The 26,459-nt window shown below is 40.9% G+C and overlaps 1 protein-coding gene across 1 annotated transcript; it reads left to right on the plus strand.

The window, feature by feature from the left end:
* The first annotated feature begins 20,602 nt into the window (after positions 1-20,602).
* On the plus strand, positions 20,603-25,625 carry CT-BMY (chloroplast beta-amylase). Its single transcript, XM_028228048.2, has 4 exons — positions 20,603-21,831; positions 22,553-22,763; positions 24,014-24,124; positions 24,402-25,625. The coding sequence occupies exons 1-4, from the start codon at positions 21,299-21,301 to the stop codon at positions 25,191-25,193; spliced, it is 1,647 nt and encodes a 548-aa protein (XP_028083849.2). The 5' UTR covers positions 20,603-21,298; the 3' UTR covers positions 25,194-25,625.
* Positions 25,626-26,459: the final 834 nt, after the last annotated feature.

The raw sequence follows: 26,459 nt of genomic DNA on the forward strand, positions 1-26,459 counted from the left end.
CTCAATTATAGTGAGGGGTACACCTGTCCTGCCTTCTTGCAGCTATGGCATCAATCCAATTTGGATCCTGAAAAAACTTCGATCAAATAGGAAGTAATGTTTTTTTTGTCCCTAATGTATGATATATATATACACACTAGCAAAAATTTTGATCAAATGGGAAGTAATGTTTTTGGATGGTTTGGCGATTGAGGGGTGTTATGATGAATGAGGAAAAGCGTTTAGCAATTTTGGACAGTTTGACAGTTAAATGTGAAAGGCATTTTAAAAAAAATAATAAATAAATAAAATCGAAGTGACAGAGTTCACACCAAATAAAATGTACACTTTATATATGCCCATTCACATGAAGGTTTTGAGTTGACATAAAGAAGGGCATATTAGGGGGAAAAGCAACCAATACTCAATTGATATGCATTTCCATGTAGAATACAAAAATTCATAATACCATATGTACATACAAAATCTCTTATATGCCCATGCAAATGCAGAGCTGTGAACAGCAAACTCTCATACTTACACACAACATCAATTATTTGGATATTTAATTTATTTTGAATCAATTGATGGCATTTGCTAACATTCCATACACTATTTGTCAGTAGTTTTCATATATGTAACAAATAACAAACCAGTGTGAAAATATGGAAAGAGACAATAACAACAAATATAGAACTATATGATTATGTATTATCTTATAAATGGGTCAGCCGACAAGTAGAAGACAATGCCATCCCACCTAAATTTTCCCCAACTTTTCTATACCATACAAGATGTTCTTTTTCAACAACTGAAACTTGATCGAGGGTGATCTTTTGTTGGTCAAAGAGAGGCAATGCCCAAATTAGCTTCTTTTGAAAAAAACAAGCAATGGATAATGCCTTATGCCTAAACTAGAAATATTTTAATTCCAAACTCAACTAGACGATGCCTTATGCCTACTATTTGGAGCCAATCATATGAATTCCATTTCCCTAAGCTTTCACTTCACACAGCATTCCTCTGTCAAAAGAGGAGACTTCCTAATTGCTTTTGCCAATTTCTCTTACATGCCAAAGTCTGGTTTTCTAGAGTTTCATGCAAATGCCAATTGACAATCCTCTTCTTCAGGCTTATGACCATGTGAAGAAATTGAGATCCATAGCTCGTGACTAACAGAGTTATGCTCCAAATTAAACTATCAATATCTTTTATGAAGAATCTTTTTCATGGAATGTCAATTTAATCGGGATTTTTTATGCAAGAGTCATTTTTAGCTATGTTTGGAAAGCAGGACATGCGCATCAAAAGACACTTAAAATTTTACATACAATTTTCTTTACATAGTGATGTTACTGCGAGCTCCAGAAGGAACAGGTCGGGTCGATCCACGCTTCTCAACCGTTGTCCGATTGATGATGCCCACAGAGAAACCTATACAAGAGTTCAACGGGGAACGGGGAGTCCCCCAGCGAACCCTCCGACGAGCAAGTTAGAGAAGTGAGAGTGATAGATGGTAGAGATGGAATGGTGATAGAGAACTTAACTTTCTCCTTGTCGTCGAAGCCTACTTATATCATTTGTTCATCATTTCCTTGTTCACTCCGAGCTGTCATGTTGGCCGAAAGTCTATGTTCTAGCTTGCCTTGTTCGTGGTGAGGCTATTCTGTTCCGACGTGAAGGGGTTATCGTAATAAATGTTGCAGGGCTCATTAATGGCTGATGTGTGGTGCAATAACTCTGCAGGATCTTTGTCTGCTGATGTGGATGGTTCTTCTCTTGACACGTGTTTAGGTGTCGTTGGTCCTTGATGCAATGTTGGGCTTTAGTGTTTATATTATGTCTTGGGCTCTAAGTGGTGGGCCAAAAGCTCCTATAGGCCCGCCTATGTCAGTAGTCCTCCATTCCCAGGTGCAGTTTCAGTCCAACGAAGGGAATAAGGAAGAGGACGCGTTTTAAACCCGTGAGGCCGACAGGGCCCTATGCCCACCTCGGCAAAGCGAACAATATCCTACCGAGGCGTGAGAAGTCAGGGGGTTGTGAGAGGTCAACGGAGAAAAGACCGACCGAGAAGTAGGCCGAACGCGAAGGATGACCGAGTGAGGCGACTGGCCGAGAGAGGGCCAACCGCGAAGGGTGGCCGAGTGAGAAGGCCGACTGAGAGGAGAGTCGACCACGAATGGTGACCGAGTGAGAAGGTGGAGTGGTGGTGCGCGGGGCTCGAGAAGCGGCAGGAAACATGGTGATGTGAAGTGGAATAGACGGGGTAGGGGAAAGGGGCAGTGGATCGTGGTCGTACATATGGCGGAATCCCATGGTAGGGAAGGCAATGCGTTTAACAAGAAACGAAGGGATAGGGTAATATAGGACTTTGAAAAAGCGGGTTTGGAAATTTTTTTGAAAATTTTCAAGCTGGCGACATTTAATCTTGACCCTTGGAATATAGGCAAACCATGGGCATTTGAGGTTGTTCGCTTTACCTACCTTTTTGCAAAAAACCAACACGTCCTAGAGTAAGCTCATTTGTTTCCAGTGATACACCTCTGTAACACTTTGTGAACTTCCTCGTGCCAGCGTCTGAAGCTATACGCAGACATATAGGAGAGATGGCTTGAGACGAAGTGCCAACCACGAGACTAGACTCTTTGGGGGACGACGACACAGTGGAGCTAACGGAACAGTATCGAGCGGAGCGAATGGAAGAGAGGGGAACGGGGTAAGTGGTGCGGTCCTGTCCGACGACGATGATCGTTGTCGCTAGGCCAATTAGCCAAGTGGAGCCAGACCACTGGCACACCAAGGCCGACAGGTCCACATTTACGACGGAGGAGTTGGAGGAGGTACAAAGGAAGTACCAAATTCTGGTAGAGATAGAGTTAAGGGTGCCCACATCCAAAGAGAGGGCATCAGATGCGCGGCCAGTAAAGTTCTCGTTGTAAGAAGAAGCATTGCAGGTGGGGCTAAGCTTGCCCATCCCCCTAGTAGTGGTAGATATACTAAACCAACTGGAGGCAGCGCCGGGGCAGCTGATGCCCAACGAATGGAAAATTATAATGACCTGCGCGATCACATGGCTACGGGCGACCAGGGAAACAGCGATGACAGTGGAAGAATTCTTTTCTTGTTACAAAGCGTCCGGTCAGCAAGAGACGTGGGTGACTTTGTAGGCGGTGGCAGGTAAGGGGTTAGTAGCCGGGCTACCGTCGTCTGTAAAGGGTTGGAGACCGAGGTGGTTCTACGTATCGGCAATAGGGGGGAGGGGGTACGCATGACATGGGAGGTCCCCACGAAGTCGACAGAGCCAAAATTGAGGGAGGAAGCAGAGGGTAAGGTCAAAAAGGTGAAGGAGTGGAGGGAGAATAAGGGTGTTAGGTGGGACGACCTGGCGAAAGGCAGAGGAGGCGGAAGAGCGGAGGACCCTTGCTAGGGCATAAAGGTTTAAAGAGACAGAGTTGGGGCCTGCCCCTAAGCTGGTGATGAGGGAGCAGGTTTGACCGCGTCCCAAGCAGTTAGGCGACAAGGACTTGACTGGCTTCTCCCCACTGCCGCCCCCAGTAGACCCGTTGAAGGAGAGGGGCAAGCAGGAGGTGGAGGCACTGTTGAAGAAGACAAAAAAGAAGAGGGCGGCTATAGAGGGGGGAAAAAGCGCCCCCGTCTTGAAGAAAATGAAGGTTGGGAGCGAGGACGCCCCTATGGTGGAGATGATGAAGGAGGGAAGGGTGGAGGCAGCTCCAGAAGGGGAGACCGCCCGAGTGTTAAAAGAACACGTGGAGATCGCCCAGGTGGCGACGAAAGACGAGGGTCCAGGCACCCAAGTGCTAAAGGAAAACTTGAGCCCAAGTGCCCAAACGGTGGCGGCGTTTCCTGTGCTAGAAGTAACCCCTAGTCCTAGCGGAGGGAATACTGGGACCAGCACTCCAAAGGTGAGTGTCGCGCTAACGACCGCGTTGTACCACACGCGCACTGGCAGACGAAGGGGGGAGAACCAAGATGGCAGCCGACCGCCTAGTTGGGGTGCTAGAGGACGCCGTCGTGCGATCGATGGCACGGTTGGGGGAGGCCGACCTCTTGAAAGGGCTGTGCTCGGCCTAGATGAAGGCAACGACCTTGGTGGTTGCCCTGTTAAATAAAGCAGCGCACGCGAAGATGGAGATAGAGCCACTGAGGGTTTAGCTGGAAGGGGTGAAGGGGAAGTTTCAAAAATTACTAGGAGAGACAACGGGCTGGAAGAAAGTCGCTTAGAGCGCATGCGCGAAGGCACTGGAACGTGCGCAAAGAGCAAAGAAAATGGAAGTACTGGCGGTGGTGCAGAGCCATGCAGCAGACTGTGCTGGTGCTGAGCTCCTTGCGACAAGATCGGAGCTGGAAGCGGAACGCCGCAAGGTGGTAGCGCTGAAGTTTAAGTTGGTGAGCTAGATGAAGCAACTAGAGCTGGCCTAACAGGCCTGCACCACTGCCAACGAGAGGTAGGAGGAGGCCATGACCAATAGTGAAGTGCTGCGCGACCAGGGGATCAAGGATAAGGAAGAGGCCGATGCCCGGATTGCAGAGTTGGAGAAGGCCCTGGCGGAGGAGAGGGCCAAATTGGCGTCTAAGAGGGCGGCATATCCCGACTTGTGTATGGCGGCCGTAGAGCAATTCAAGGGATCCGCCGACTTCCAGATGGCCATTGATGCTGCTGTCTCCAGTAGCTTGGCGAAGGAGGGTGGTGGGGGACTGGGCCGTCGGGAGTGGCCGCTAGAGGAAGGAGTGAAGAATAAGTGATCCAAAGCTTCCAATGGTCGGACTTCTATAAGCACGAAATGAGCGAGTTTTGGGACAGCGGCTGGAAAACCTTCATGCACAAGGCGCAAGAGCTGTTTCCGGACGTCGACTTCAACCTCGTGAAGATAGGAGAAGACGACGTCGCCTAGACCCTCCTGGACGAAGGGATTGAGGAGGAAGATCTGGCCTCAAGTGAGGAAGAGTGATCTATGTAAAAAAATTTGTGTTTGTGTTTGTGTTTTGTTTGTTGTTTTTTTTTTTTTTTTTGGACATGTAATTTTGTGCAATTCTAGCAGCGAAGTGTATGAAATTGTAAGTGTGTAAATAAAACAACGAATTTTGGGTATTATTATTGTCGCTATTTCTTGTGAGTTGTAAACTTAGAAATAATGAAAATGGCAGAGCAGAATTCAATGAAAAATGGTTGAAAGTTGCTAGCAGATTGTGATGTAAAAAGTGTAGAAATGGGAAGCCAACCTAACTTGTGAGAAAACCATGATGCAAAAAATCGTTAAAAATCGGTCATGCATGGAGATGCTAAAGCTGTTAGGAATGAAAGACTATGGACCTAGATTTTAGCTAAATTAAAAATGTCAAAAATGTCAAAAAGGCAGTGGGGCTGGATTTTCAACTAAGTATGGCAACCACACTGTAACGTTAAGTTACGAAAAATAGGCCGGCTGAATTCTTTATTCGAGTTCGAACTTGAGACTGGGAAGGCCTTTCTTCTGGTTGAACTCTTCATGCTGAGTCTGGCTGAAGCTTTAATTAATTCAGTCTGACTGAGCCCTTCGTGCTCAGTCTAGCTGAGGCTTTGATTAACTCAGTCTGGCTGAGCCTTTCGTGCTCAGTCTGGGTAAGGCTTTGATTAACTTAGTCTGGTTGAGCCCTTCGTGCTCAGTCTGGGTAAGGCTTTAATTAACTCAGTCTGGCTGAGCCCTTCGTACTCAGTCTGGCTAAGGCTTTAATTAACTCAGTCTGGCTGAGCCCTTCATGCTCAATCTGGCTGAGGCTTTAATTAACTCAGTTCGACTGAGCCCTTCGTGCTCAGTCTGGCAGAGGCTTTGATTAACTCAGTCTGGTTGAGCCCTTCGTACTCAGTTTGGCTGAGGCTTTAATTAACTTTTGTTTAACAAGTCATTATTGAAACACGACACAGATAATGGATATATAAAATCATTATCATTTAAGGCGTAGCTTACTGATCATAAATTTACATCATGTCTGAAGAGGACAAAAATAACCAAGTGCGTAGATTTTCAAAAAAAAGAAGATACAGCAAATGATCAATACAAAAATAGGACATGACACTTTATTGGAAATAACGCTTCAAGTGCTCGGCGTTCCGTAGGTGGAGGAGGTTTCGGCCTTCCATATCCTGTAGTCGGTAAGTGCCCGGGTAAGGTTTGGTCTTAACAACGTAAAGTCCTTCCCACTTGGCTATTAGTTTGCCCTCGGCAGGATTTTTGATGGCAATAGTTGCTTTGCACAAAACTAGGTCCCCAACTACGAACTCCCTTGGTCGGAATTTGCGGTTGTATTGTGCTCTCATTTTTTGTTGATACAAGGCCCGTCTGACCGCAGTGGTTTCTCGGAGCTCTTCAATTAGGTCTAAGTCAGCTCGACGCAATTCTTCGGTTAGTTTTGGATTCGGGTGCAAAACCCTCGTTGTTGACATGCCGATTTCCATTGGGATGACCGCCTCAACCCCATATGTTAAGTGAAAGGGGGTCTCCCCAGTGGAAGTCTGGGCGGTAGTGCGGTAGGCTCAGAGTACATTTGGTAATTCCTCAGTCCAAAGTCCCTTAGCAGCTTCCAACTTAGTTTTAATGATTTTCAGGAGAGAACGATTGGTAACCTCTACTTGCATATTGGCTTGGGGATGACCTGGGGAAGAGAAGCATGGCTGAATGTGAAGCTCTGCACAGAATTTTCTGAACTTGGCATTGTCGAATTGTTTGCCGTTGTCTGAGACGATGGCTTGAGGGATTCCAAATCGGCATACGATTGACTGCCAGATGAATCTGGTTGTGTTCCGTTTGGTGATTCTGGCGATGGGTTCCGCTTCCACCCACTTGGTGAAGTAATCAATGGCGACGATAGCAAACTTGGTTTGGCCCCTACCGGTCGGCAACGGGCCAACTAAGTCGACCCCCCACTTGGCAAATGGGTAAGAACTACAAAGTGTGATCAATTCTGTAGGAGGAGAATTGGGGATGTTGGCAAAGCGTTGGCACTTATCACACTTACGCACAAATTCAGTGACATCTTGGTTGAGAGTAGGCCAAAAGTAACTGGTGCGAACGATTTTGTGGGCTAGTGACCTGGCACCCGAATGATTACCACATACACCCTCGTAAACCTCTCTCATCACGTAGGTCGCTTGGGCAGGATTAAGGCATCTGAGGTATGGCTTTGAAAATCCATGTTTTTACAGAAGGCTGCTAATGAGGACGTAATTGGATGACCAGGCCCTGACTTTAACGGCCTGCTGCTTGTCATCTGACAATTCCTCACTTGTCAAAAACAGAAGGATGTCCGCCGCCCATGGAATAGGTTCATTCTGGAGGAAGTGGACCTCCTGCTGGTTTGGCGAAATTGCAGGTTGAGCCAGGTATTCAAGGCGAACGCCACGGTTGAGGTCTGACTGGTCGACAGAAGCTAATTGAGTCATTTCATCTGCCTTGGAGTTTTCTGACCGAAGAATGTGTTTGATGTGGAAAATGTTGAAAAGGCAAACAAGGAGGAGTGCAATATCTCTATAGGCTCGCATTGTGTCGTCCTTGGCATCGAATTCCCCTGTGATTTGTCCAATGATCAATTGGGAATCACTGAACACTCGGATATAGATCACACCAATGTCTCTGGCTAGGCGAAGACCTGCTATCAAGGCCTCATACTCGGCCTCATTATTGCTTGCGTCAAATAGGAAATGGAGAGGACATTTGAAATAACCACATTCGGGGGTGGTGAGGATGAGACCAGCCCCACTGCCTTCTTTGCGGGATGATCCATCGACATTGAGGGTCCAAGAGTGGAGATCTTTTGCCTCAGTGTTGAATTACTTAGGCGGGGGGTCCGTGGTTGGAGTTGGATCAGTGAATTCCAGGATAAAATCGGCGACAGCCTGTCCTTTGATCGATGTTCGAGGTCGGTAGGAGATTTCAAATTGGCTGAGCTCGACTGACCATTGCATAAGTCTGTCGGACAACTCTAGTTGTTGCATTATCTTCTTCAAGGGTTGGTCAGTGAGGACCACTATGGAGTGAGCTTGGAAATAAGGTCGGAGTCGTCTTGAGGCTATGACCAAGGTCAAGGCCATTTTTTCCAGCAATGAGTAATTCTGCTCTACTCCTCTGAGAGCCCGGCTAATGTAATAAACCGGACACTGTACTGAGCCGTCCTCCCTGATGAGGGCCGCACTGACTGCGGTGCTCGATATGACTAAGTAGAGAAAAAAGGGCTCACCCGTGAGCGCCTGAAAGAGTAGGGGGGGTCGGCCATGCACTGCTTCAATTGTTGGAAGGCCTCCTCGGATTTGGTCGTTCACTCAAAAGCCTGCCGAAGGACTTTAAAAAAAGGAAAGCAATTGTCTGTTGCACAGGAAACAAAACAGTTAAGGGCTGCGATACGGCCAGTAAGCCTTTGAACTTCTTTAACCGTTCTGGGTGACTGCATTTCTATCAGGGCCTTGATCTTTTTAGGGTTGGCCTCAATACCTCGTTGACTGACCATGAAACCTAGAAATTTCCCAGATCCGACGCTGAAGGCACATTTCTCCAGATTCAGCTTCATTTGATACTTACGTAGGATACCGAAGGTCTCCCGTAGGTCTGCCAGATGATCAGAGGAGAGTTTGCTCTTGACTAGCATGTCATCGACGTACACTTTTATGTTCCGACCTATCTGGTGATGAAAAACGGCATTGACTAACCATTGGTAAGTTGCTCCGGCATTTTTTAACCCAAATGGCATGGCACAATAATGATAGGTTCCCCGGTCAGTGATGAAGGAGGTATGTTCCTGGTTAGACGAGTGCATCAGAATTTGATTGTAGCCAGAGAAGGCGTCCATGAAACTGAGCATTTGATGTCCGGTCGTGGCGTCGACAAGCAGATCTATGCGAGGTAGTCGACACAGAGTCTCAATTTACCATTGTTTTTACAAACCAAGGCCACATTTGACAGCCATCTGGGATAGTCCACATTCTTGACAAGTTGTGTGTCCAGTAGCTTATCTACCTCAGAAGCAATAAGAGCGTTGCATTCCGGGTGAAAGATGCATTGCTTCTGGCAGAAAGGGTCGAAAATGGGGCTCGATGCTCACATGATGAGTGATGAAGGAAGGATCGATACCCAGCATATCGGCATGGGTCCAGGCAAACACATTATTGTGCTCGGTCAAGAGGGTTGTTAGATCAGCCTTAGCTTGGGGGGATAGTTGGCTGCCGATCTTGGTCATTTTTGTTGGGTTGGTGGGGTCGATGGGAACTTCAACAAGTTCTTCCACTGGTTCCCTTTTGACTAACTCATCTTTGTCTCTAACATCGAGTCCTTCAATGATCATAATCTCCTTCAGCTTAACCTCTTTGAGTAAAGCAACGTAGCATTCTCTGGCCACGGTCTGTTCCCCTCTCACGGTGCCGACTCTGAGGTCGGTAGGGAATTTCATGGCCAGATGGTACGTGGAAGTGACAGCTTGAAAAGCGTTGAGGGCGGTGTGGCCGAGGATGATGTTATAAGTAGAGGGATAGTCAACGACGAGAAAAGTGAGCAACTTAGTGGTCCGCCGTGGGTATTCTCCAATGGTGATGGAAAGATCGATAGAGCCTATGGAGGTCACCCTATCTCCAGTGAAGCCAACCAGTGGGGTTTAAAGAGGAGACAAACTTTCTTCCCCGACCTTGAGCTAGCGATAGGCGTTTAGGAAGATGATGTCCAAAGAGCTACCGTTGTCAACAAGAACCCGTCTGACTTTGTAATTGGACAGGAGAGCAGAGATGACGATGGGGTGGTCATGAGGGTAACGAATGCCTGTACAATCAGCCTCCGTAAAGGTGATGGGCTCCATCCACTGCTTGGGGTGTTTGAAGGGGCAGTCCAATGTTGCGACTTCTTTATCTAAGCCCTGCCTGATTTTTCTAAGTTCTGCCCGTTAGGCCGAACGGGATGGTCCTCCACATGCAAGCCCGCCGGCAATAACTCTGATCTCCCCAATCGGGGGGGCAGGGTTGCCTTGTGCCCGGGGTTGTTATGGGAGCCAGTCATGGCCTTGGTTAGGTTGTGCGGGTTGTCGAGGATGGGTGCGCCGGTGGTTGTTTTTGGTAGGTTCGGTCCATGGCCGTTGCTGAGAGCGAGCTGCCGTGAACCAACTGAAACACCCCTAGCGTATCATGCCCTCGACCTGGTCTTTGAGATTAACATACTCCTCGGTATTATGGTCGTGGTCCTAATGGAAACGGCAGTATTTGGACTGGTCTCGGCGGTTGGAAGGAGACCGCAACGGTTGGGGCCATTTTAAGGGATAATCTCGTTGGATCTGGTTCAAAACTTGTTCCATGGGGGAATTAAAGGGTGTGTACCGTTCGAACTGGCCGGGCGGTCGGGTAGGTGTCGACCAGTCGGCTTGAGCAGGTTGGTCGGTATACTGAGGTGTTTGTTGTATGTACTGGGTGTTTCTGGTTTTAAAGTCCTTTCTCTTCTCTCTGGGGGTCGAGTTTTTCGCTGTTGAATCTTGTCGGGCGACTAGGGAATCTTCGGCGTTCATGTATTTTTGGGCTTTAGAGAGAAGGGTTGCCATGGAGGTTGGAGGGTTTTTTGAGAGGGAGAAAAGGAAATCAGATGATCGTAGACCGGCCATGAAAGCCGTGAGAATGACCTTGTCGTCGTTTTTCGCCACCTACAAGGCTTCGGTGTTGAAGTGGGTGACGAAGCTGCGCAGCGACTCCCTTTCTATCTGACGGATATTGAGGAGTTGGGTTGCCGGGCCACCAATGAAGTGGCTGAGAAATGAGTCACTTAGGTGCTGAAGAGTAGAGACAGAGTCTGTCGGCAGTTGACTAAACCAGAGTCGGGCCGTCCCCTTAAGTGTTACGGGGAAAGCCCGATACATGATCTCATCAGGGAATGCATGGAGGACCATGAGGGTCCAGTAAATCTCCAAGTGGTCGACTGGGTCCATTGTACCGTCGAAAGAGTTGATCAAGGGCATTTTGAATTTAGGAGGTAAGTGTTTGTCCTTAATAGAGGCAACGAATGGTCAGCTGGCTGTGGTAGAGGGTTTATTCTGTATGTTCTGCATGACTCCTTGAAGTTGGAGTTTTATGGCTCGTAACTCGGCATCCCAAAGGGGAACGTTGTCATCACCGGAATGCAATGAAGGCTGGACACTATTGGCTTCTCCCTCGAGGGCAGGTGCTTGGAATGGTGGGTGTGGGGCCCGAGGTGGCGAGTTCATATCTAGAGGAGGGGGTTGCAAGCCCTCCAAGTTAGATGGGTGGGATTGTTGGATGAGATGGCTCGGGGCTCGTTCTTGGTTGGGTGGGATATCTTGAGGTGGTGGTGGAGGTATGGGAAGGCCTCTTTGAAGCAAAGCATTGATCAAGGCTTGGTTTTGCTCAGCTAAGCGGTTAATGCTGTTGGTGAGTTTTGTGAAATACTGCGGTGGGTTGTTTAGGTTAGGAGGGTCGACTTGGGGGTTGGTAATGTTGTGTTGAGAGGCCATGGATCTAGTTGTAACCATCCACCTGGGTAGGTAGTAGGTAGGGATTATCGGGAATGGGTCTCTGGCGACAATGAGCGTAGTTGCCACACGGAGCAAAAGGATTCCCACAGACGGCGCTAACTGATGTTACTGCAAGCTCCAGAAGGAACATGTCGGGTCAATCTACGCTTCTCAAACCGTTATCCGATTGATGATGCCCACAGAGAAACCTGCACAAGAGTTCAACGGGAAACGAGGAGTCCCCTAGCGAACCCTCCGATGAGCAAGTTAGAGAAGTGAGAGTGATAGATGGTAGAGATGGAACCGTGTAGGCGTCCCCGAACACCCCAGGAGGATGAGTCCCGTTCTGTTCATATTGGGTTCACTACAGTTCAGGACTCTCAAATTGTCACGGTTCTTAATCTGAACCAAAGAGTCCAAATCCGGCAAATCGTTTTGAAAAACATATTTTTAGAAAAGAAGTGTCAAACATGGACTGCTTTTCCAGATACAGAGTCGCCACCTAAATATTTTATTTTGGGAAATTTAGAAAACCCTGACTTGGTGCCAAAGGCCACGTGTCCGTCATCACCAAAGTTGCCTCGGCTCGGGAACTTGGGTACGATTGGGGAAGGTCAGCTATGAGCACCCCCTCTCGCCCGATCAAAGATTGGCCTCTATTAACCGTGATATCTTGTTTTGAAAGCATTATGTATTCTTATTCCGGTTATTAACCTAGAATTACTATGTGATGCGCACAGCAAAACAAGTCTAGACTAAATTGCCTAAGTCGGAACAAAGCATCGCATTTCCGTTTGTTTGGAAAATGGTTTGAATTTTGCTACTCGTGAGTAGGCTAAAATACGGATTTCGATGAATTATCCCAATTCAAACAATCCAACCTTCACCCACAGGCACTCATTCAGTAATATCACATAAGCACATAGCTACATGGTAAGCATGCTGTCATGTTAACGTTTACACTCATGCGAGATGCTAAAGCATAAATACTTACATCGTACTCCATGCCAAAACAATGAACTAGTTAGTAATCATGCATGATCCTAGTTCATGTTAAAGTGGCTAATGCATCACATACAAAAATGTCATTAGAATGGGCTCGGCTAATCTAAGGATGACATGTGAAATACGAGAAATCGATGCACGTATTCAAGTTTGGAATTGAAATACTATGCGGTTAGCATGATGCGCCGAGCCCGGTGCATGCGAGGCTGATGAATGATGCACGCATGCATAGCATAAGGTATGCTAAATTAAACGTGCCCTAATACTAACCATCAAAAGCAGGTAAGTAAAAGGGAGAAAGAAGTGGGGGTTGGAAGACATGCACACACGCACCCACACTTATTACAAATCCGCCCTCGCTCGGAGGGACCAAAAGAATAGTACAGATTTAACTAACCTACAAGCTAATTAAATATTACAGATCACCCAATTAATTAACAAATCAATTAAGTAAAGAAAGCGATAAAACACCTCGGGAAGAGGGTCCAATGCATGCGTGCTCGGATTTGCTCGGAAACCCGTTGCCATGCACAAGTTGCCTCTGTTTTCCCTGCTCTGCTCCTCTGAAAATTGCAAAAGTCCCAGGGAGCACTCTATGGACACTGTGGAACACCACTGGCTAGGACAAATGGTCACCGACCATGGCAGAATGGTCATTGACCATTAATTGAGCTCTCGGCCACAAACTTTTGGTTGATCGGCACTCTATGTAGTTGACCGGCCATCTTTGTCTGCAGAAACCTGTTTTGACAACAGCAGAGGGCAAAACATGGCATAGCAATGCATTTCAAGCAATGTTTGCACTAACCACACTCCTTATCATATTCATGACTCAAAGGAGCATGGTACTTGATTCTCGGACCACCAATCGCGCATTTCAATGCGTGATGGCCCAAGGGACCAAGTGTGTCGCTTTGATTTCAAATGTAATGCAATGCATATAAACATACAATGGAGCCTTCAACCTCTATCATGGCTTGATCAAGAGGTGAGGCATGCATGTCAATGTAATGCAACCTAAGCATGTGAACTAGGCATGCAATATGAACATGCAAGCAAGTAATGATGCTAGGCACACAACCTAAGGAATCAATCATATAAGGCATGGAATGACAAGCGTACAAAATGTAATGTGGGCATGCAAGTAGGCAAGGCATGTGACAACATGTTAGGCAACTTAACCAAGATAAATGCATGCCAAATGCAAAGCCACTTAAACATGCAACAACACATGATAAGCTAAGTATGCAATCAACACACAAGGTGAGCACACCACAACATGCGAGAATGGACTTAGACTAATTTAGGCAACCCTCAAACAAGCCTAAAATAGTGGCCAACATGCTCAAGGATGGAAGTCAAAACACATACAGATAGACATGCACGCAAGGTCCAACACTTAGGCACGTAGAGACAACTTTTAAGCACACTTAAAAGAGAATAAACATGGACCAATGGCATGCAGTATAAGCTCTGAAATTGCATGGAAAAGAGGTGCCAAACCAATCAATCAACACAAGTAAAGCATGCAAGCATGGCCAAAACTCAAGGCAAGCTAAAAGGGTATTGAACTACACTTAGCAAAACCAAACATGGTAGGATTTAAACAACCGAAGTCAGGGTTTTAGCATGTCAAAATGAACCCCAAAAACCACTTAGATGGCATCTAAATGAGTTACACATGGAAGCATACAAGAAGCCGAACATGGAGTATAAGATGGCAACCTTATAAAGCATTAAAGAGACATCAAATGCAAGCATACGAGCATGCCATGAGGACTGAAATGACATGCTAAGCGGTTCCGAACCACTAAATGATGCAAGCAATGCATGCTCCACACTCACACCCCCAAGGCCTACAAACCAAAATGCAAGGTGGCTATACTAAGTATGTCATGGTCGACCAAAACGACCAAAAACAGAGCTTAAGCATGCTAAAACGAGCACAAAAGCTTCACAAAGCTAAGCCAAAAGCATGCTAGAAACAAGGCTCAAAGCACAAGGCATGTTAAGGCAATCCATGACATTACAATACATGTATGCAAGGCAAGCATGGTGTGTCCAAACCAAGTAAAAACAGAGGTAATATATGGTAAAATACTACCAAATAATACTTAAGACATGGCCAACATGCACTTAGAAATGATGCTCACACATGAGGCTATAATGGCCATTATTGAAGACAACAAGGAGAGGGGATGGCCCTCTCCTTCGTAGGACCTTAAGGCACCATCTTCACCACTAAAATCCCTCAAGATTTCAGTGGTGAGGAGGCCTAAACAAAGTGGTCCCGGAGCTCACCAAAATAGCACAAAAATAGGGCCAAACAAGGCCTAAGAGGGGTCAAATAACCCCAAACAACAAAACACTCTTAAACAACTATTTAGAGCAAGCAAAAAAAAGACTTTTATATGTTATAAGCTAAGCTCGAAAACAGGTGTAAGGTAGTCAAAAAAGCTATGAAAAAATGGGGTATAAAAGGCAAGAACACTCACTCTTGAAGAACACTTCCAAGATCACAAGACCAGACCTCTTCTTGGATCAAAACTAGCTTAAAAAGTTCAAGATCAACCCTCTAATGCCTCAGCAACTAAGGAAAGGTGTAATGGTAGGTGTTTGTGTGCAATAGTAAGAACAAACACACACTAATACACCAAAAGGAGGAAGAGATATAGAGATAGAGTATATGTAAACCCTAACCCTAAAACTCAGAGCTCTGGAGCTTTATTTGTCAACCCTGATGGAGGGAGAAGAGGTTCCCTCTTATAGAGCTCACTCTTGCAAAGCTTCTCAAGTAAGCTAGTCAAGAGGGAGATCCCTCCATACACGTGTGTGGAGGGGAGCAAAGTGGGTGCCAGCTATCACAGCTGGCACAAAATATCTGCCAAAAGCAGATGCACAGTAGTCGGCCGGCCAGAAATGCAATTTGACCAAAATAGATGGCCAGTCGACCATCTAGAGTGCCAGTCAGCCAAACATTTGTCCGATGGAAACAAAACACGGCCGGTGGAGTGTGGGGATGGTCAACAAGCCATTCCCTGCCCTCCAAAGTAAAAACACAAGTGTTTGGTGCAAAACCAAACACAAAATAGTTGAGCCGAGAGATCTTGAGGCAAGGCGCGTAACCAAAACCTTCGGGAACTCAAGACAAACACAAACAAGGATGATCACCGAGTGTTCAAGCAGTGACGTCCAAGTCTTGAGAACGGTCAAAAATGGGGTGTCTACAAATGGTGATAGAGAACTTAACCTTCTTTTTGTCGTCGAAGCTTGCTTATATCCTTTGTTCATCATTTCCTTGTCCACTCTGAGCTATCATGTTGGCCTAAAGTCTATGTTCTAGCTTACCTTGTTCGTGGTGAGGCTGTTCTGTTCCGACGTGAAAGGGTTATCGTAATAAATGCTGCAGGGCTCATTAATGGCTGATGTATGGTGCAATAACTCTGCAGGATCTTTGTCTGCTGATATGGATGGTTCTTCTCTTGACACGTGTTTAGGTGTCGTTGGTCCTCAATGCAACGTTGGGCTTCAACGACGTTAGGCTTTAGTGTTTAAATTGTGTGTTGGGCTCTAAGTGGTGGGCCAAAAGCTCCTATAGGCCCGCCTATGTCACATAGTTTTCTGTCAATCTTGCATTAAAGCATCTCCCTTATGTGGATTTCAAAACACTGGTGTGAAAAGAAATAACAAATAGCTATATGCATCAGCGCCGTGTATTATAATATCCCAACGGCGAGTACTACGTGGCATTAGTCAGTTCACAATTCTGGTGGAGCCCATCAAGCCCGGGATCAATGGGTGAAGCAATAAACTACCAATACTTTCCGTCAATCAAATAAGGGCATTTACACACAAGTCCTAATTTATGAATTTGGGTGATTCTACTTACCCCACTACTTTACTTCTTTACACTCTCTATATGAGTTCCCCCCCCCCCAATTTTATCCATGTATGAAATTACCTTTAAAGACAAAACATTAAAATTAAATATATTTTGTTATCTCCTTACACCACTTGGTCTTCAATCCCTTCTCCTCTTTTTCCTTTCTTAATTTTGCTTTTCTCTTACACATCTCTTTTCAAAAAGTGAGAATCATAATATTTTGATCATTAAATAAAGCAATGGATGAAGAAACGGTGGTGAAGAACCATCAAAAAAGTGAAATTGTGAGTTTTTTTTTATTTATTTGGTAGGTTTTTACTTCGTTTTTTTTGGACTGATGTTCGACTTTCGTTCGGTGGTTTGAAATCGAACAAAATAAAATAGTCTGGCATCACATTACCGAGCAAAAAATATAAGTCTGTTAACCAACTACAAAATAAAAGATACATTTTTGATAACCCCAAACCAAATTTTTTCAATTTGTTCGACTTCTCATTACCATGTATTTTTAGTTTTATTTTTTTATATTTTTTATTTTTTTGCCTGGAAGAATTATACTTATACTCATTGCAACAAATACTACAATATTAATGGACTCTAGTCATGAATTCATTACAGACGAGGTTTGTTAAGTTTTTTTTATAAATATGATTTTTTCTTATTTTTAATTTGTACTGAGTTTTATTAATAATTTGACGTATAAATGTATTCATTATCTTTAGATTTTTCGTAGTCGTGAAGCATTAATTAAATGGGTTTTTGACGTTGGAAAGAATACTGGATTTGTCATTGTTATAAAGATATCAGCTATGAGAGGCAATGATAGAAAACCAAGACTTACACTTGCTTGTAAATGAAGTAGTTACTATAGAGACAGCAGGAAGATCAAGGGGGAACGATTAAGGTTGACATGTTTTAAAAAGTGTGGATGTCTATTTCTATTTAGGGAAAAAAAATTATCTATAAATTACCAAGACGAATTGTGATAACATGTTTGATTGATAGATGCAAACAATGACAGATTTTATGGATGTGTGTTTGATTTATGAATTTTTTTATGGATGCTTCAAGGAAAAAGTAAATTTTTCAATATACAGTGACGGGGGCCTAGACAATTCTATTGTAGTTTGGCAATATGACACTAGAGTGATCACATTTGTATAACAATGTATCACTGAACATGCACTTCACAAGTGGTCCAAATTAATTTCTTGTTATCATCTAATTAGACGTCAACATAGTGCTGAGAAAAAAATATTGGCCGGTAACATGGCACTGGAGTAATTCAAATTAATTAACGTTGTATTATCAAACAAGCCCACCACAAATTAAAAAATCATTGTTTGGAAGAAAATGTCTCTGTAAATGTATAGCAACAAAATGCTGGAGAGATCTATTTTTTTCGACAGCATAACACCGGAATAATGTAAATTGTTTAGTACCGTGTTACCAAAATTAGTGATTTAAAGTGATGAAATAGTTAATTTAGGATTAGTTTTGGTAATATATTGGGGGTGTAATGAGAATTACATTTTTTTTTAATAGTGTAATGAGATAAAGGGTGTAAAGAGGTTAAATAGTGGTGTAAGTAAAATCGCCCTATGAATTTATATCTCATTATTAAGTTCTAATTAAGATTTTTTAGACTTTCAAGTTCCATTAAATTTTTAATAATCAGAATTACCCTTCAAATAATGATTGTTCATCCTTTATGATTATCTATAAAGGAACATAATGATTTGATATTTATTTTGCTTTTCAAAAATTTAAAACATCAACTTCCAAATTGAATATATATATATATATATATATGTGTGTGTGTGTGTATAAAAAAAAAACTAATTTTTTTTTTAAAAAAATTGAAAAAACTAAATTATTTTCTTATGCAAAACTAAAAAATTTATGTCTATAAAAGAGTATGATGATGAAACATTGATGTGCAAAAAAAAAATAAAAAACACTTTAAAAATGAAAAAATTGGTAATATTCTCAGTTTTAAAACTAAAAAAAATTGTTAATATTCTCGGTTTTATTGGATAGTTGAATCAAACCAATAAGTAAAAGGATAAAAACATTTAGTCTCATACTCTGTTTTTTTTATCAGTTAGTGAAACAATTATCTGGAACATTGCTATGCAAAATTAATAATGTTCTTAATTTTAAAAATTGGAAGAAACTGATAACATTTTCAATTTTACTAAATAAGATTTATTAATTCAAAAAAATTTAAATAGGACTTAAACTATCATAAGATTTGTAAATAAGATTTTAGATAATTAACTTATTAAGGCTTGGTTTGGAATACCCAAAAAAATTCAAAAAGTTAAAAAATTACTAAAAAAGTTATCAATATTCACCAAAAAAAATATAAAAAAATTAATTTTACACAAAATTATTTCATACAACTCTGACGTCCCTACAGACACAAAGCTACCTTTTTTGGAAAAATTGCACAGGTGTGTGCACAAACAACATGGTGTTGTTCGGCCCATGGGGGCCTATCATGGGTCCCGTTTTGATAATCTGAACCATTAATGTGTAGAACTCGTCGAGTACTATATGTCTGTAAAAAATCACGTTGATTGAATATTGCTAACTATATGATCAAATCAGTTTTGTATAAAAAATGGATGGTGTTATAGTTAACGGTTGAAAAAAAAACTAATATAATCAGATAGCTATCGATATCCAATCAATATGATTTTTTACAAACATATAGTACCGATAAGTTCTACACATTAAACGGTTCTGATTACCAAAACAAGACCAGTGGTGGGCCTCCACGGGTCGAACAATACCGTCCAATTCAATGCCCGAAAATGAGGGAACCATTTCCTAGCCTATACTTTGCACATGTCGTCCCTTAATCCATTCCACTATACAGCCTATTTTATCCCAATCTTCTCCTATACACTAATTTATACAATTTTTTATTACACATTTTTTCAAAAAAAATTAAAAAATTATCCCAAACAATCATATATTTTTTTCTCAATTATTTAGTCTAAAAAATTAAAAAATACATTTATTTTAGACACTCCAACCAACTCCTAAATAAAATCCATGGAAATGAAAGCAGAGATGTCATTACATCCACGTGTTCCCTCATGAAAAGAGACTGCAGTTTCTTATCTTAAACCAACAAAAAGAAATGAAAGTAGAAAATTCAAGGATTTTCTCATCCACATACATAAACCAAAGAGAAAACTACTCATTGGTTATCAGATAAACGTATGCAAAAGGGGACGTGGCGTTTTGTGGTTTTGGTGGATTGTGGCAAAACAAAACCACCCATTGGTTATCAGACCAAAAGATATGGCTCTTATGTTGTGTTTAGCTAGAAAATTTAGAAACGGAGAGAAAAAAAGTGTGTAAAATTAAATAAAATGTAAATATATTTTATATATATTTCACCTAATTTTTTTCTTTTCCTTTTTAAATTCCTCCTCAAATCTCCCAACAAATAATTACCAAATCTTCTCTTCCTCGGACTAGCTGAGTAAAGGTCACTCTTTCCTTTTCATTATTTTCCTTTGTTTTAAAAAATAAGAAATTAATGCAAAAAAATTGAAGGGTTAGAAGGTGCTGTGAAATAACCAAATAGTTTTATGTAAACCCAAGCTAATTTCAGCATTAAAGGAGACAAATCAATCAGGAAAGGAGCCATTAAGTGAAATTGAAGAAAGCAAATGATGTAAGAAACAATACATGTGATGGATGCAAAATTCATTAGATTTACTATAAAGCACAAGAAGTTAAACCCAACAAATAAGCAATCCTATAAATAAGGACATTTAAAAGGAAAAGAAAATAAAAGCCAAAAATTATATATATATATATATATATATGTATATAAGGCAGCTTCCAGGATTCCTGGTCTACATATAAAATATCTACCCTGTTTGTAGCCCAAAAGAATATCTACCAACTCACTTAAGCTAAATGTCCACAAAAGAAGCACTTAAAACTTATCTCAGATTAGGATAGGTGCAATTAGCATGGCAAGTGATTCAAAATATCAAGATGGGGGACTATCATCTAAGATATTCTCAATAGGTGTTTCATTCACCAAGTCAAATCCTGGGGAGAAATTAGGCTGTGTTTGATTATGTTTTTGAAACGTAATTTCACACCTTGGTTTGAGTATTGTGTTTGGTTAAAAATTTTAAAAATTGATTTTACATCCACTTTTGAAAACATATCTACCTGGATATTCCCCGAATGTCCGGCCGGTTGATCGGAACAGTGTTTGTTTGTTTTTTTTTTTTTTTGCACCTATAATTTTTATATTTTAAATAAAAAATATTTTCAAAATTTTTTTTAAAATTTTTTATGAGTTTTGAATAGAATTTGTGTTATGTGTTTGGTTATGAGTTGTAAGTTTTTTAGTCAAATATCATAACTCACATCAAAAATTCCAGACTCAATTCAATACTCTTTTTAAAACTCGTAACCAAACAAATTTTTCACACTCAAATCGTAATTTCAAAACTCATAAATTCAAAATACAACTTTATTCTTAAATCATAATGTTAAAACACTATTAAACACTACATTACAATTTTATGAGCCAAACCAATCTTTTTACTGTCCCAAAAGCCCAGCTTGAGGTAAAATAACAACACTCACCAAATTACAAATTCTATGATGATTAATTTACCTTCCAGTAAATTAACCACATCTAGGGCAGATTATTCAATTCCCAAATTGAAAGTTAAATTTTTACATTTTTTATTTTCCATCCCTGTATTTGACAAGAATGCAATGACATGTAAACGCGTACAAAAGAAGAAAAGGTGAGCGGACGTATTTTGCACTTTTCACTTTAAGCTAGAGCCCACCAACATTATCTTCTTCAAAAAAAACTTTATATATACTAACACACTGCCTTCATCCATTCTCACATCATTCTTTATCTCTTCACAAAACCAAAAACAATACGACATGGCTTTCACACTCCGTTCTTCGACTTCTTTTATCAATTTAAAAGATACCAGAAGTTCCAAAACTCTTGATGACTTCTTCTCCGGCATGGTTTGTTTTGCACAAATCAGGCCATCATGCCGTCTCCGAGCAAAGAGTTCAATGCAAGAAGCTCAACTCTTACGTGAACGAAGCCTGAACTTGGAAGATAACAGAAATGACAAGTGGGAGAAGCTTCACATGCTATCGGATACTCATGGAAAAAATGATTCCAGGGTACCGGTGTTTGTGATGCTGCCACTCGACACCATATCATTTGGGGGAAACTTGAACAAGCCACGAGCAATGAATGCCAGTTTGATGGCCTTGAAAAGCGCAGGAGTTGAAGGGGTCATGGTTGATGCTTGGTGGGGATTGGTAGAAAAAGATGGGCCTTTGAAGTATAACTGGGAAGGGTATGCTGAGCTTGTAAACATGGTACAAAAGCATGGCTTGAAGCTCCAAGTTGTTATGTCCTTTCATCAGTGTGGTGGAAATGTTGGAGACTGTTGCAGGTATGACAGCATGCACTCTTTTTTTTCATATAATTTATTGTTGGAAAAAGATGGATGATTTTACTTACAGTGTTTGGTTGGGAATTTGAGAAGGAATTTGAAAAAAAAAAAAAAAAAAAAAAATACTTAATTTCACACATTTTTTCCTTTTCAATTCCAAATCTCCCAACCAAACACAGCATACGTTTTTTCCTTTCTATCTCTAAATCTCCCAACCAAATACAACATAAATTTTTCCCTTTCCATTTCCAAATCTCCCAATCAAACACAGCATAAGTTTTTCTCTTTCCATTTTCAAATCTCCCAACCAAACACAGCAAAAGGATCTTGAAGTGACTTTCCATCTCCAAATCTCTCAACCAAACAAAGTATAAATTTTTTCCTTTTCATTTCTAAATTTCTCGACCAAATACAACATAACTTTCAGGATTCCTCTCTTTTCCAAAGAGAATAGCCTTGTATTAAATCGTTATAACTTTCTCAGTCTTCAATTTTCTCTAATGGGTCAAGTCAGTTTCACCTTTCACCTCCACTAACATCTCCAGCATCTTCCTCCAAGGAAGAACCACTTTCAGCGGGGAGTAACCTAACTGAAATTTTCAATAACCTTTTTAACATTAGATTTTCTTTTCTGGATAAATTGCTCATAAATTTTTATCATTTCCAGAGAGAGTAATCCAGCTGTAAATTGTGATAACCTTTTTTTGTATTCAATTTTCAGTATTCCTCTACCCCCATGGGTGCTTGAAGAAATCAGCAAAAATCCAGACCTTGTGTATACAGACAGATCAGGCCGGAGAAATCCTGAATATATCTCCTTGGGCTGTGATTCATTACCAGTGCTTATGGGAAGAACGCCCATTCAGGTCTACTCTGATTACATGAGAAGCTTCAGTGAGAGATTCAAGGATTACCTGGGAGAGGTTATTGTGGTAAGGATTAATTTTCGTATCGCTTACCATGATGTTAATTTTGAAGGTGTCGAAACCAATTATAATAATGAACAATTGAAAATATATATATATTATATTATTTTGCAAGAAATTCGAAAGCAACAACAATAAAATTCAGATCTACTCAAATCAGTATTTAAAAAAATAAAAAGAAAGAAAAGAAAATACATGGTTCTTGTGTCTTTGATTTGTTTTTCTTTTCTTTTAGTTATTTACTGGTTCATTCAAATTCAGTTCTTAATTCATTTATTCTTTTTATGGCCAAGTGACAGATCATTTTATTTTATTTTTTTTGGTGTCAAGTGATGGAAGACAAACAAACCCCAAAAACAGGGACCTAACCAACTAGGAAGCACATAAATTGGGATCTGACATTTCCCGCCACCCAAATATATAAAACACCAAAAAATGGAGATTCTGTTAAACAAATTTGAATGAAATCAAATAGCAGAAATCAACATCAAGCTCATTTTGGAAATATGATCCAACCAGTCGGCCCCATAAAACTCGACTCTTTATAGGTTTAATGGTCACTTGATTATACTTGATGTGGCTCGTAGAAGAAGAACCAGGTCTAACGAAGAAATACTCAAAAAGAAAGAAAAAGAAAGAAGTGATCATCAGATTTAATCAGTCACCTGGTGTTGGCACAGTAGAACCTACAAGGACTATGTGATTCAAATAGTGGACCACCAACAATCTTAGAACCAGGGTTAAAATATCCCATTTGGGAACACAGTTGTTCCGTTTTAATTTTCTAAATTTAATTTTTTTTAAATTGAATTTTTTGTTTTTAATGAATATTTTTAAAATTTTAAATATTTTTTTATTTTTTTCATATGCACCTTGTCTAAAAAATAAAATATTTGTGAAAAAATATTTTACAAAATTAATAAATATACAAAAATACAAAAAAAAAAAATACTAAATTTTTATATTTTTTTGTATTTTTGGTATTTATTTAATTTTTTAAAAATTTTTTCACAAAAATTATACTTTCTAAGTATATTTATGTTAGGTCTGTATAAAAATTTCAAAAAATTGCTTAAAATATTAAAAAATTTAATAAAAATAAAAAAAATACGGACAACAAGAAAGTAAAATTTTCTAAAAAGTGTATTCAAAAAATTGGAAACAAACATGGTGATATTCTCCTTTCATTTTCATTTCCACAGATAAGGATATAACTTCTTTTAGCTTTAGAAACTCAAATTCTATTTCTATTGCAGGAAATTCAAGTTGGGATGGGCCCTTGTGGAGAGCTCAGATATCCATCCTATCCAGAAAGCAATGGAACTTGGAGGTTTCCTGGCATTGGAGAATTTCAGTGCTATGACAAGGTAACTCCTTGCAACTGCAAGTGCATTATTTCATCTATGATACCCCCCAAAATTGAATCATATTTTCACCCCTTTGTAGTATTTGTTTTTAATGAATTTTACTTACTAAAAAAATAAAATAAAAATGATGGCCTAGAGTTTAAAAATCATTACTGTGCGTTTTTTGTAGGCTAGGAACTAAAGCATCATCTAACTAAATATGTAATCATAGTATCATTAAGTCAATAAAACAATTCTTGCATGTAATTTTTTTCTAAACAAGCTACTTTCAAAACAGTACATGAGGGCTTCACTGCAAGCATCTGCAGAGGCAATTGGGAAGAAAGACTGGGGAACAAATGGGCCTCATGATTCCGGCCATTACAACCAATTCCCAGAAGATACCGCATTCTTCCACAGGGATGGAACTTGGAACAATGAGTATGGACAATTTTTCCTAGAATGGTATTCTGGGATGCTTCTAGAACACGGCGACAGAATCCTAGCAGCCGCAAAAGGAATATTCCAAGGAACCGGAGCAAAATTATCTGGAAAAGTAGCTGGGATTCATTGGCACTATAGAACTAGATCCCATGCAGCCGAACTAACTGCAGGATACTATAATACTAGGCATCGCGATGGTTACCAACCAATAGCACAGATGATGAGTAAACACGGAGTCGTACTGAACTTCACATGCATGGAAATGAGAGACAGGGAACAGCCAGAAAATGCAAACTGCTCACCAGAAGGGTTAGTTCAGCAAGTAAAGATGGCAACTAAAACTGCACGAACAGAACTTGCTGGAGAGAACGCATTGGAGAGGTATGATGCAGGTGCATATGCACAAGTTTTGGCCACAAGCAGATCAGATTCTGGAAATGGATTGTGTGCATTCACGTATTTAAGATTGAATAAGAGCTTGTTCGAAGCGGACAATTGGAGGCACTTAGTGGAATTTGTGAAGAACATGTCGGAAGGCGGTCGGAGCACAAGACTTCCAGAGAGCGACTCAAGCAGAACAAACCTTTACATTGGATTCTTAAAAGAGAACAATGTGAAGAAGACTAAGGAGGCTGCTCTTGTGTAAAGATATGTATGCATGTTCATGTATAATGATTAAAATACATACTATACCAGCAGAAGAAGAGAAGGGATTGAAGAACTCATATATTTAATTGGACAGACTTAGCTAAGCTTTGGCTATGGTTCACAACAAAAATAGAATAAAATTGCATTTCTATCTTCAGATCCAGAAAGGAGAAAGCTTTAACATGCTGCTATCACTAAAATCTGCTTATGAAGTTGAAACGGGCTCACCTTTATGAGGGTGCTTTGCTGGCCCAAGGAAACTTCATCCATAGTGTTTTAAAAAAGATTTTTAATGAGTATTCTTTTTTTTTTTCTTTTTTTTTTTTGGTGATGAGTAATTTTTAATGAGTTTTGTTCTTGATTACCATTTAATTAATGCTTTTTGCTATTTGTAATATTTGTCCGAATAAAGAGTGTTTGCAGATTTCAAGTTTTCTTTTCACTTCAGTGATAAAGTGATAAACACTGTCAATTTGCAAATACAAATGTTACATAAGCACAACTACACATGTTCCATTAGGAATCATGGCTAGTGGTATCAACCAACACCAAGATGTTGCAACCATGACCAGCATAACTACCTACATGAATCAACCCATTTCACAACATGCTTTACCCATTAGCTAACTAAGTTACCAACAGATATAAATAGTACTATTACATGCTCGGGTTCAAATCTACCTACAAGATCAAACACCGTCTTCAACAATCTCCCTCCTCTCCTCCCCACCGGAAAAGAGGTGCTCGTGGCCCAAAAAAGGTGAAAAAATGCAATAAGCAATACACAAATTGTCCATGGCATGCATAAATGTAAATTGGTAGCAGAAACCAGTGTCATCAAAATCATATGACACGTGATACATATCGTATTGTATGGAAAAAGATACGTATAGTGGACTCGTATCGTTGGTGACTTGAATCGTGAGATACGTTTCTATATTGTACAATTCCGTATCGTATCGTGATTTTTTTTTTTTTTTTTTGGTGAATAAGTCATAAAATAAAACAAGAAAACTTACAAGAATACAAGGGATGTACCCCACGCCCTACCAAAGCTATACAAAACAAACCAACTAAAACATTTCTGCTAGCATATATCTAGCTAGCACAACAAAAACAAGCCTATCAATGTTATGTTTTCCATAGCAGCCACATACACCATGTTCAGTAGCATTATCGAGCCAGCAGATTGGCTTGCCTCCATAAACCATGTTCAGTAGCACATACAACAAGAAGCCTATCATTGTTATGTCTTCCATAGCAG

Source organism: Camellia sinensis, chromosome 13 (genome assembly GCF_055761805.1).
Source record: "Camellia sinensis isolate YWXY chromosome 13, ASM5576180v1, whole genome shotgun sequence".
Classification (NCBI taxonomy): Eukaryota; Viridiplantae; Streptophyta; class Magnoliopsida; order Ericales; family Theaceae; genus Camellia; species Camellia sinensis.